The sequence below is a fragment of the Gordionus sp. m RMFG-2023 genome, chromosome 1 (assembly GCF_954871325.1).
Source record: "Gordionus sp. m RMFG-2023 chromosome 1, tfGorSpeb1-WG-v2, whole genome shotgun sequence".
NCBI lineage: Eukaryota > Metazoa > Nematomorpha > Gordioida > Chordodea > Parachordodidae > Gordionus > Gordionus sp. m RMFG-2023.
The window spans coordinates 12,208,786-12,222,089 of NC_088775.1; the positions used below are offsets into that span (position 1 = coordinate 12,208,786).

At 24.6% G+C, this 13,304-nt stretch overlaps 2 protein-coding genes across 6 annotated transcripts; one reads left to right on the forward strand and one right to left on the reverse strand.

The window, feature by feature from the left end:
• The first annotated feature begins 561 nt into the window (after nucleotides 1-561).
• Nucleotides 562-6,817, forward strand: LOC135930323 (mitochondrial intermediate peptidase-like). 4 transcript variants are annotated; one of them, XR_010572739.1, is made up of 7 exons: nucleotides 562-964; nucleotides 1,005-1,093; nucleotides 1,140-1,203; nucleotides 1,290-1,351; nucleotides 1,399-1,468; nucleotides 2,497-2,634; nucleotides 2,674-2,753. XR_010572739.1 is itself a non-coding variant. In XM_065467107.1 (7 exons), exon 7 carries the CDS (start codon nucleotides 4,651-4,653, stop codon nucleotides 6,727-6,729), a length of 2,079 nt encoding a protein of 692 aa, XP_065323179.1. In that variant the 5' UTR covers nucleotides 576-964; nucleotides 1,005-1,093; nucleotides 1,140-1,203; nucleotides 1,290-1,351; nucleotides 1,399-1,468; nucleotides 2,497-2,634; nucleotides 4,645-4,650; the 3' UTR covers nucleotides 6,730-6,817. The 4 variants fall into 4 exon arrangements, 3 of the variants coding, with proteins under 3 accessions (XP_065323179.1, XP_065323184.1, XP_065323190.1); XM_065467107.1 differs by lacking the exon at nucleotides 2,674-2,753 and adding an exon at nucleotides 4,645-6,817 and having other exon boundaries at nucleotides 576-964; XM_065467112.1 differs by lacking the exons at nucleotides 2,497-2,634; nucleotides 2,674-2,753 and adding an exon at nucleotides 4,645-6,817 and having other exon boundaries at nucleotides 576-964.
• LOC135930346 (small ribosomal subunit protein uS10m-like) lies at nucleotides 6,735-10,569 on the reverse strand. Of its 2 annotated transcripts, none has more exons than XM_065467132.1 (5): nucleotides 10,398-10,569; nucleotides 10,164-10,357; nucleotides 7,407-7,515; nucleotides 7,019-7,111; nucleotides 6,735-6,973 (listed from the first exon to the last, which is right to left on the reverse strand). In XM_065467132.1, the coding sequence occupies exons 1-5, from the start codon at nucleotides 10,515-10,517 to the stop codon at nucleotides 6,815-6,817; spliced, it is 675 nt and encodes a 224-aa protein (XP_065323204.1). In that variant the 5' UTR covers nucleotides 10,518-10,569; the 3' UTR covers nucleotides 6,735-6,814. The 2 variants fall into 2 exon arrangements, with proteins under 2 accessions (XP_065323204.1, XP_065323212.1); XM_065467140.1 differs by having other exon boundaries at nucleotides 7,019-7,108; nucleotides 10,398-10,554.
• Nucleotides 10,570-13,304: the final 2,735 nt, after the last annotated feature.

Consider the following 13,304-nt stretch of genomic DNA (forward strand, 5'->3'; position numbering starts at 1 on the left):
TCTTTTGAATATTCATAGGCATTTGACAACAAGCAAGGATGAGATAATTGAAAAATTATCTCAATCCCAACGAAGATTGATTTTACATTTTACATTGTAAATATATAACATATAGAATGCAATTATTCATAAGAAACTTTTTGTGTAAAGGCTCAAAAAAATCAAATTTCTATTTTGGGTCATTTAAGTGATTCTTTACATATATTTTTTTTATAATTCAAATTTAAAATTGTGTATTGGAAATAGTTATTAGTCCTAATAAATTTGTGTTTGATATTTTTAAAAAACAATAATATTTCTTAAAAAATTATATTATCCCCCCCCCCCCCCAGACCAAATTCCTGCGTACGCGCCTGCTTAAAACATATATGAAATTGAATATGCATTTTATATGTATTATAATCGTAATCTTATAAGAATAATGTAATATTTTATTTCTAAACAAATAATAATTTTAGCATTAATATTTAATTAGTAAACAATTACCTCGTAATTGTAATTGAAAGTAAATATGACATGACATACTTCAAAATAAATATAAAATGTCACTCATTTTATACTTGGATAAATATAATTAAACCCACTGTTGTGAAGTAATATTTTACTTTTTTAGATACTTTGATTTAGTAAATATATTTTATCCATCTTTCAATTACATATTTAATTAACCCTAGAGTAAAGCATTCATATACTCTCATTTTACTCTATTCATTATACAAGGGGAGGTTATAGTTCCACCTTTTTAATAGCTTTCCTGAATTATAGTACACACAATATAAGCGTTTGTATTTTGCTGTACTTTTTTTAAAAAAAAAATTGAGGTCACATTTTTAAATGTAAAAAATAGAGTTTATTATCATGGATCAAGAAAAGATGTAGGTATTATAATTATTACAAGAATATAGAAAGAGGAAAAACATCACAGATATATGTTTAAAGACATTTATTCTCTGAGTATGTTACAGTAATTTTATCCTATTTACCTGATATATAATATTACCTAGAGTCACACTATAGTAAGCAAATTTATGTAGAAGACTGATTATTTCTCACCTTAAGGAAAAATATTTTAAATTATCCTTTATTTTCTCATGTAAAAGATATTTAATAAGATAATCACAATTATCATTTTGTTCAAGGATATCCAAATCCTGTGCTGTAAATTAAATCTCAAAGGATATTTGGCCTATTGGCATCAAATTAGTAAATTAATTTTTTAATGTATTATAAAAAAAATTTATATATCATTTTAATTTTTATATAAATATTTGTAATTATTTATATCCTAGATAAAAATTTGCTGGATTAATGTTTTTCAATTTATTTGAACCCTAGGAAATCCAAAGTTTAGGTAAGCTCTTTTTATATAAATATTTAAAATTATTATTTATATTCTAGATACAAATTTGAGTTCAACCAAGAATAATATCTTTCAATATATTTGAAGCCTAGAAAATCCAAAATTTAAGTAAGCTCTATATAAAATTTTATATTCACCTGATGGGACCCTAAATATTTCTTTTTAGCTTAGCTCTATATTTTTAAAATGTTATAATAAATATCTAACAAATACATTTGTATAATAAGAGTGAATTATTATTTTGGATTTATGATTTTACTTTAATAAAGTGCTTTATACATTTATATTTATAAAGCCCTACAAATTCAATATTTATCCATCTTGCTATGACCCCAAATATGTACTTTTTAGCTTGGCTTTAATATTTTAAAATGTTATAAGTATTTAGCAAATACATTTGTATAAGATTGAATTATTATTTTGGATTATTAGCAGTATTAAAGTGCTTTCTAAAATTGTATATTCAAGGGTAGACAGAGCCCTATAAATTTAATAATAATTATCAGTTATAATTTATATTCATGAATCTAAAAATATTTATCTATTTACATAATAAACAAATATAAATTAAGATCCTATTTTATTGGACCGGAAAATTTTATAATATTGACCGATAACCTATATTTTAAAAAAGTTGAAATATCGGCCATATCCGATCCGATAATATTGGTGCATCCTTAGTAGCTAACAAATAAATGAATTATTATTTTGGATTTTTGATTATTTTAAATACATTAATATATATTTATATATTATATCCAGTGTTTTCCTAAGTTGGGGGGGGGAAGGGGGGGTAGGAACAGTTTGCATTAAAACATTTTAAAAATATACAGCTTAGCTAAAAAATACATATTTGGGATCCCAGTCAGATGGATAAATATTGAATTTGTAGGACTCTAACAATTTATAGAGCACTTTACTAATTTAAAATAATAATTCATTCTTATTATACAAATATATTTGTTAAATACTTATAACATTTTAAAAGTATATAGCCAAGCTAAAAAATTAATATTTTGGGGTCCCAGTCAGGTTAATATACAATTTTATAAAACACTTTACTAATGTAAAATAATAAATAATTACAAATATTTATATAAAATTTAAATGATATATAATTTTTTTTTATAATACAGTAAAAAATTAAATTACTAATTTGATGGCAAATGTGGGTAAATATCTTCTGCCTAATTAAATCAGTATACAGAGCAATTTGAAATCCTCCCTAATAATATATATACATATTGGCACCTTCAAGAAATGATTGGGAATGAGTACATTTGATTTCTAAATTTTAAAACATAGTTATTTAGATGAATATTAAATTAAAACTTTATTTAAGAATGTAAATTTTAAAATATAAATACAAGAAGACCAATAAAAATATAAATACAAGAAAGTTTCAAATAAAAATATGTTAACAACAATTATGCTATTAAATATTAGCATTTTGTATTGGCAGTTCTACAATATTTATATTTTCCATCATAATGAGTAGAAATTTTTTTTTATTCTGATTTAAAGAGGTATACTAAATCTATATAACCCATCTTCCAATGACATTAGAAATAATATGGATAAAATATAAGCTTTTTAAGGTTACTATAAATTTTACCAGTTTGGAATGGTTTCTTATTTATAAGATCCAACAATTGTTGTTCTATTTTTGGTTTTGGGATCTGTTAACAATTTAAATACACTCACAAATATCAAAAATATTAGTTGTTGGCTTATCACCAATTGTAGACTCTATAAATCATATATATTCTAGCCATTCAGACCCAGATTATTTACCCATCTTAATTTTATAAGTGGTTTTATAAAAAAAAGTTAAAGATATTGACTTGGTGTATCATATTGTGGAAGTTCTTCCTCTAACTTTTATAGATGTAAACACACTCATTTATATCTATATTCAATAATGGTCAATATTGCATAAGACTTCTTATAATCTGGATGTCCCTGATACCATCATTTCATCTAATTCCATATAATTAAGAAATTTTTTAATAATTAGCGTCATCTCATGCCCTAAAGATATAAATATATTAATTCACGTTAGAAAAATCCCATAATTGATGAATGAATTCTTACATTTTAAAGTAATATCCATTTCTTATCAAATAAAAATTTAAACTATTATAAAAAAAATTACGAAAAAAGTCAGTTGCGTTTTTGAAATAGGTGCAAATAAAGCATTGATTTTATCAATTTACATTATACCATTTATGCATTATATACGTTTGTAATGTAGCGTTGAGACGCTCAATTTGTGCCCACTATAATCCAATAATTTTAGTTATTCTGTTAAATATGATCTTCTTATCTTATCTAACACGTTCGGTTTTTAGGTATGCTAAATAGGGATGTAAATTTCCAGGAAACTAAAATTAGGAGAATGAACAAATAGAAAAATTATACTATGAAATATTGAATTTTTTAGGTTTCATGAAAATAGGTCAACTATTAATATATAAATGAAATTAGAATCTAATTTTAATTGCTTTTGTTAAGCTTATTTTGAGGAGACCCCAAATCAAATCTTTAACAGGAATCAATCCTTCCCTTATGAAAACAATTTATCCGACCTCCTCATTTATATATATTCCATTTAGAGATTTTGAATAATTATTTTGAATGTACCATTTTTTTGGAAATTAATATTTATTCGCATGAATCCTATTGAGTAGAAGTAGGAATATTGGAATTATAAGATATATTAACAGCATTTAGGGCTATGATATGATACTCTTCCAATTTCATAAAATAAACGAGAATATTAAAATTTTGAAACTAAAAAATTGATAAAGCTAAAATTTAATTCCGGCTTGTGATCTCAAAATTAAATTTAAGAAATCTTGAAATCGGAAATAATATCCTTAATATTTTGAAAGATATGATGATGTTTATAACTTTTCAAAATATAACAAGGTAACCATTATAATCCTTAATTAATTAAGCTAATATACTTTGCTAAAAAATAATTTTAAGTATTTTTTATATTATGGGTATCTTTAATCTGGGTAAATAATTTGAAATATGAATGAGTAAACTTTAAAAATCGTGATTTATCAAAAAAAGACATAAAAATTAAGTAAGTTTCCCTATTTTTCCGGCGAAATTTTCCCTACATTACATCTATGCTGACGCCAATGTTTATCCAAATTTTAATACTTTTTAAGATAAAAAAAATAAATCAACATTGGAATATTAAAGTGAATTAGGATAAATAGGGGAGGTCTATTTAAAATTACACAATTTTTTAATTATATTTTATGTTTTAGATACCAATGAAGAGTTTAGGAAAGTTCTATTTGAATAAAAAATATTACCCGTGTTATAATCAAATATTTAAAAGAAAATTTAACTACACGGTGTTTGATTTTAACAAACTCAATGTAAAAACAAATAAGGCACTTGGATTGTTTGGCATATCAGAGCTAAATAACCCCGATGGGTTTCTAATATTGGAAAAAAGAGCATTAAATAAGTGTGATGATGTATTAGATCAAATTTTATCTAACAACCACAAGAAAAAGTTAATAGCCCTATTTGATGACCTGTCAGATACATTATGCCAAGTTGCCGATTTAGCCGAATTTATTCGTACTTGCCACCCTCAAAATTCTTATTCACAGGCTGCCCTTAAAACATATCTTAATGTTAGCAATTATGTTGAAAAATTAAATACAAATGTGACCCTTTATAAAACTTTAAAAAATGTAGTTGATAATAATGATGCAGCTTTTCCCATGGATGATGTAGATTTTACCACTGGTAAATTATTTTTATTTGATTTTGAACAAAGTGGCATACACCTGAGTGATGATAAAAGGCGACGTTTTGTTAAATTATATGAAAAGCAAATCATATCAAATAATAAAGTGATGGAAGCTTTTAATGAGCCTGTGATAGTTAAAAATTGTTCTAAAGAATTAAACGATTATGTTGAATCATGTGATAATGGTTTTATGGTACCCTGTAATTATATGCATATACACAATGATAAAAATCGTGAACAAATGTATAAACTCTATAATCATCAAAACATACACAAAGAGGATCTTTTGAAAAATATGTTGAATGTGCGCCATGATTTAGCCCAAGTTTCTGGATTTAATTCTTATGCAGATAAAATGATTCATAACACCTTAGCAGGCTCTTTAAATTGCTTAAATCATTTTTTTGAATATTTCAATGATAAATTACTGCCATTTTTAGGCACAGATAAAACGAAATTGTTGAAGATGAAAAATTTAAATGATATAATAAACCCGTATGATGGTTCATATTTAATAATGCAATCAAAAAAAAATATCCTTCAGTATAATTATGAGCTATCCAATTATTTATCACTTAGCAATGTCTTGGAGGGTCTAAATGAAATAATTGATTCATTGTTCGGCTTAAAGATGTGTTTAGAGCATTACCAAGACACCGAGAGCTTGTGGGCCTCAAATATATTAAAACTGGGCTTTTATCCTAATAAAGGTGCAAACCCTTCCGCTCTAGGTTATGTATACTTGGATCTATTCGCTAGAAATAATAAACCCTCCTTGGATTGTCATTTTACTGTCAGAGGAGGTAGAAATATCGGGAACGAAAGTGATGGCCATGAACATTACCAATCACCCATCATAGTAATATCCTTAAATTTAAATTACTTGCCCAACATTAATGATTGTTATCTAACTCCTTCGTCACTTGAAAACCTATTTCACGAAATGGGACACGCCTTTCATTCCATATTAGGTCGAACTCGGTATCAGCATGTCACGGGCACTAGATGCTCCACAGATTTCGCGGAAATACCTTCAAATTTGATGGAAATAATGGCCAGCGATTTTCGAGTCCTTAAAAAAATTGGCAGGCACAAGACCGATCGCAGCTCTCCTCCTGACGATTTATTGAAAGCTTATCTAGATCACAAAAACCACTTTCTTGCCCTAGAAAACCAATCCCAACTCTATTATTCCACTTTAGACATAGCCCTACACTCTAATTCGTACTCCTACGATCGATCATTGCAAGAACAAATTATTAACGATGTTCAACTGAAATTTGACCCTTATGCCTCAGTCCCTGGGGTGTCTCCCTATCTCAAATTTCATCATTTAGTTGGGTACGGAGCCAAATATTATTCTTATTTAATAGCTAGAGGGGTGGCTATAGATATTTGGTCCAGATATTTTGAACAAGAACCGTATGGTAGTCTAGCCGGGCAAAAATTTAATACCTTAATACAACATGGGGGCGAAAAGGATCCATCTTCTATAGTGAAAGAAGTGCTTGAATTAGAGGCCCCTTTAAATATTAACACATTTGCCGACTCTATTATCAAAGATATCGAAAGGAGATATGAATCATAATTTTTTTTATTAACTGTACAATATTTAATGCAAATTTCGATTTTTTATAAAAATTTCTATTATACACAAGAATTTATAATAAATATCAAAAATAATGTTCAAATTCAATGCTTTTGGGAGGAGGAAATTCGAAATCATCTTTGAGGATTTTGTTTTTATACAAAAGTTTTTTTATTTCACCATCAGGTTTTTCGTCCTTGACAATTTCATTATTCAAATGTTCTGGCAAAGTTAATAATTGTGTCTATATAACGGATTGGAATATTAGAATAGATTTTTTTAAAATTACCTTTGTAATCCTCATAGCAATACCTTCTGGCAGATTACGCTCTATGTATTCTAAAAAGGTGCTCAGTGTTGAACCGGTTAAATGTCTCATCTGCTTTTTTTTTAAATATTCAAATACATTTATAAATTTCCATAATGGTCCAAAGGAAATTATCGTTACAAACCATTATTTAAATTTCTATTCGTCTATTTACAATCACATGATCTGTCAGATTTGATAAGTTATTTATAAAAAAATATTTAATTTTATTATTAAAAAACAATTTTTAATATTATCTTAACATTAACCTATAACTTTTTAATCCTACTCCTTACTTCACAACCAATTATAATATCTCCTACAGTTCAACATTCATTTAGTTGAGCTATTGTCAAATTCCTTACATTACCGTGATATTTTTATAATGAGTTCTCCATTCATATTGAACTCTATGTTTTTTGTGAACGAATGCAGATTTTAGTAAGGTTCTTCTGTGCATCTCTTTTGGCAAATCTTTCCTATTTATAAAATATAAAATGTTTAGTTAATAAAGAAAAAAATATTTTTTTAGCAAATCGTAACTGTTAAATTAGTATTTAGAAAAATAAATAATGAAAACTAATTTTTTTTAGAAGTAGAAGTTATTAATGGCTCATTTTTTCTTGACAAATACATTAACATTTAAATAACAAATAACTCAAAAATATTATATTTAGGACTCATTTTATAAAAAAAAATCAAAAGTATCGTTTTAAAATTGTAAATCTTATGATAAATATTTACTATAATAGTATTATTTATTAAGACTATTGAGGTGGCCAAAATATCAAAATTATAATTAATTAAATATAGTAACTTTAATGAAAAAAGAGAAATAAGCTATTTTTTAATGTAAAAATAAAATATTGGCTTTTAAACCATTTTTTTCCTAATTTACAAAAGCTTAAAGTTTATAAAGTTGTGAAATTTTTACAAAAAAATAAGTAAGTAACATTAATTACATTTTTCAAATTATAATAAGAAATAGCAGTTATATTAATCAAAATAAAAAGTATTTAAATAAAAGGGACAAGTATAAAAATAATTTGGTAGGGATTATAAATTTTAAATGAAAATATAAGGACATGTTTCATAATTTTTATAAATTTACGATTTATAAATTTTTTGGTTATTTTAAATATATTCATTAACCTTATCAAAATTAATTCATTTCAAAAAAAGTATTAATATTTATCGAATCAAATTTCAGATGAATAATATTTAAAGCAGAGATGCAGCACCATATCAATTTTTTTAAAGTTTATTAGAAAATTTGAAGAATATGGTTGTGTTCTAGTCAGTCTGGCTAAAACAGATTTTGAATTAGAACACCTAATTTTGATTTGTTTTAAAAAGTGTGTACATTAAATAAATATTATTTGTTATTTATATTAATTTTGTTATTAATAAAACATCAAGGGCCCGTTAACCGTTACATAAATCTAAAATAGTTTTTTTCTTTTAAGACTGTTTAGAGGAAGCTATATAGAGGGCTAAACAGGCGACTATTTAGAAATAAGACGAATTAGGATGGGGGTCTGTATCAACCTTTTTTATTAAAAAAAAATTAAGCAACAGATGCTATTGAATTTTAATGAAGCTTTGTGGTATTTTTCTTATATTCTTTATCATTAATATCGAGTTTGATGATAGCTATTATTTAAAATAAGATATTTAGGCATTCAATAAACAGTATGGTGGAGACCTAATATTTTACCTTTATGTGCTTTCTTTCTTTCTTATCTATAATGTAGAACGATTATTATTTTGGAAACTGGTTATCACTGGTATTGGTTAATATGGGAAACTACATCTCTGTATTAAAGTTTTATAAGAATATTTAATAGAGGAGCAAAAATATAATTTTTTAAAAAAATAAGAATTTAAAAAAATAATAAGAAATGATTTTAATTAGGGTCAAAAAAGATTAATCTCACGAGAAAGAAGGGAACAGCAAATTATTGTTGTTTTTTAAAGGATATGATTCTAAATATCTCAATCTATAGTTACCGTATTACAATCAAATAAAGATTTCAAGTCTGTATTTTTTTTTCTAAAAAATTTACTCATAATAATTAGGGTCAATTAGCTTCTAATATGGACAATATTTTTGTTGCATTTCCGAGTCTTAAATAAATTAACCAAAAAAGCATAGAATCTATTCCATCTCAAATTTTCCTTTTTTTTACAATGCTAGCATAATCACAAATCAGATTATATTTTGATAAGTTAAGTGGGGAAACATCTATGAGATGAGATTTCTTCCTATGAAAAATCAAAGTTAAAAAGGATGCAAAGATAAATTGTCTAGACCTTTACTTGTATCATTTACTATCAGAAACTGCATTTTAGAAGTCAACCCATGAGCAGGACAAAAAAATTTTTGGGTCAGACCAGCTATGTGATAAATATTTTACAGAATTATGCTTTTATAATAAAGCATATTTATCCTTTTTTTTAAATAAAAATTAATGCATATGTCATTTAAGGAGCAGGCTAGTTAAAGGACTGGTCATCGGTTGGTTCAAGCCAGGCTTTGCACCAACCTTTACTGTGTTCCATAAATGTATAATTAAATATAATTACATGTTATAGAGGTTGGCAAAGACCTAGCCTGAATCTCCCAGTAAAATTTTTTATTAGGGTTTTAGGTCAGGTCAACAAAATATATTTTGAACAAGTTGTCCAGTCCAGCCCATAATTTCTTATGAACTAAATTTTAAATTATTTTAAGCAAATAAAAAGTTCACCTAGGCATTTTCACACATCCTACTCTCCCATGCCATAGTAAAATATTTGGCAAAAAAAACAACCCTGAGGTTGTTGCGTTCCTTACCAAAATATTGCATATATGCTGATAGTTCCAATTGCGCATATTGAAAATACAATATTTTCTAATATTAGAAGTATTCAAAAGAAATGATAAACTTTTCATTTTTACTATGTGGTGTGGAAAAATATTCTAAATTTCAACTTTAAAAAAGTAAAATTTATAATAAAAATCTTTTAATTAAAATATATTTAAAATTATTAATCAATATTCAGAATATTTCAAAGCTTTTTTAAATATCCTACTTAGACAAATATATTAACTATAAATATAATATAAATTTCTAAAAAAAATTACACTTCAATGACATCAATGTTTAATTCATAGGTTGTCATAAGTATATATTGCATATAGCTTTTGATAACTTCAGGATCATGCCCATGTAATTGAATAACCACTTGTTTATATAAATCATCTAAATTTTTTTCAACTGAATTGACTTGATGTAAATTTTTTGGAGAAATATTTGTGTTTTGATCAGATATATATCTCTGCAAATTATATCTTTATAAAGTTAAATGTTTTAGTTACATATTGTATTTTGGTGAGATTAAATGGCAAGCTAGTATGTTTATTGGAATGAAATAAGCTACAACAAAAGTTTAGGTTATCTATAAATTGGATATTAAGCAATCGATTCAATTTCAACATTTGGTTATAGCTGAAATAAACAAATGATAAAAGTGTTAACCTGATAAGTTTCGAAATTCTCAGTCAATCATCGTCATTAAAAATAAAAATCGAGTTTAAAGGTTGATTTTTTCTAAGATATGCTTAAATATTTTTTTAAATTTTTTGTTTAATTTAAGGATTATTTATAATTATCATCAAGTTATTCTAAACTGAAGAATATTAATCATTATTGAGATGATCAGCAAAATGTTTTTATTTTTTTTAGAATCAATATATTTTTAAAATATTTTTTAATTTGTATTATATATAGATGCCATATAATTAAGATTTATAATCTAAATATTAATAATAATTATAAGAGTTAAAATTTAGGAATATTATTAGATATATTTAATAATTAAAATTATTAATATTTATAATTATTTATTAATACATGATATATAGCCTCATATCTGCTGTGCTGCATGCCTTTTTAATTTTACTGAACTATGCGATTAAAGCCAAAAACTCATTTGATCTATTATTGAAGAGGAAAACAATTTTTTAGGAGAGTTTAAAAAATATATTTTATTAACTAATATCTTTCTCTTTTCGTAAGGTATATATATAACATTTTTTACAAATTAAAATTAGACTATAATATTAAAAAGGTTAACAATAAAATAAAATTATAACTAAAATAAAAATATAATTTGAATAAATTGGATTGTAATAAGATTACAAATTTGAATATATAACAATTATTAAAGGTAAATGATATTTCTTTTAGTAATTCTATCAGCCTAACATTTTGATCCAAGTTCAATCCTGGCTTCGTACAAAATTTTAGGTTGAGAACTGATCTATGCTAAGTTTAATTTTAATTGCATTAGATAGCAAGCTAGCAAATTTAACCTGAGTTTACCCTAACTTGATATATTTTTATCATAAAATAAGTATGTGTATTATAATAGCAATTAGGATTGCTATATTTTAATATTTACTAAACCTACTACATTTAGTATAAACTAATTTTAGGCTTAGATTTGTGCCAAGCTCTTATACCGCGTTAGCGATTAGTTTGGAACTATGCTACAAAGATAAGGGTTATGGTTTTTATATGATTATAAGAAATTGAATGATTTATTACAAATCCACTACATTAGTAAAATCTAAAAGACACAAAGTATGGCGCGGATAAATATTTGAAAAAATGAATAAAGCTAAATGTATTCAGAAGCGAAAAAAAATTGATTAAAAGATACATAAATAAATAACAAGAAATTTATCAAATATGATGGAGATTAAACGAAGGAAATATAGTCATGTTATAGATCGGCTAAAATAAAGGTGTGAACTGGGCTTAATACCACCGAATGGATAAGTTTGCATAATATGGCTAATTGTACGAATAAAAAATAATATGATAAAATAATGAGGAAATATATCCAAGATTTGAATAAATAGAAGTGGGGAAAAGGAACAGGAATAATAAATATAAATCAATGAAATATCTATTAAAGGGCAAATTAATAACGCGAAATTTAAGCAATATGGTCCCAAATATTCAATTTTTAGATATAAAAAAAATTTAAACTTTTGTTTAGGCTGTGTCCTAAATATATTAAAATAAACCTCTAAATTTATAAGTTTTCTAAATCGATAAAATTATATAACATGACTAAAATCTTCCATTAAAATTTTTTTAAAGTTTTATAAATTAAAATATTCAAAATTCTTGATATGAGTCAATAATCCTAGTTACTATATACTGTCAGCTAATTTGGAAGATATAAATTATTATTACTTACTTTTAATTTCCTAATAATTTCACATTTTATAAATTTTAAGCTAAATTTTATTTTTTTTTCTAATTTTTATAAATTGGGAAATTACATTAAACTAGCTTATTTATTTTTTTTACTAAAATTAATAAATGTATTTATTTATATTTTTGATATTTAAGGGACAGCCTTATAAATATAATTATTTATTTATTTACAAAATTAAAGTTAATATATAAAAATTTCAAAGCATTATAAAATACAATTATAAGGTTTACAATCGGTGTTACATAGCTTGATATAATTACTTATTCAAGTCTATATAAATTTATTTTAAATATAATAAATTTTAAAAAAGAATTAAATGGTGTCTATTTAATAGAATAATTTTAATAGAAATTTAGACTGCTACAAGTGCCTAATTAATAGTTTGATATTTTAATAAATATTAGTTCTCATGTTGGCGTTTTATTTATTTTTTTGACAACCAATATTGATAAATTAGATTTATAACTAGTTTCATTTTTTTGAATTAAATATTGTTGCAATTTTTTAAACTTTTAGATATTTTATTGATTTTAAAATTTGGTCTAATATAGTAAAACTTTATAAATCAGCTCCCTTTATTAAAATAATTTTTCTTAAACGGTGTTTTGCTAAACCAGACCCAAATAGAAACCCAATCCATGAATCTGCTATGTCCAAATTTTGTAGATAATTTCATTTTCGAGTTATGTTGGGTGAAGTCGGAATTTTTTTTTTTGAATTTTCGGGATTGGTTGGTTTGGGAAAATGTTTTTCTTCTTATGGGTTGGGTCTAAAATGCGATAATTTATGATTTATTATACATCCAATATATAGAAATAATAAATAACTTTGACTTCTAAATAAAAATGTGGCTAAAATAATATATTTTATCATATCTTATTAATAGATAGGAAGTAAAATTATTTATTTATACATCCTACATTTATTCGTAAATAATATAAAATTTTACATCTAAACACCGATAAGAAGTAGATAAATTCAATACTTGAAATAT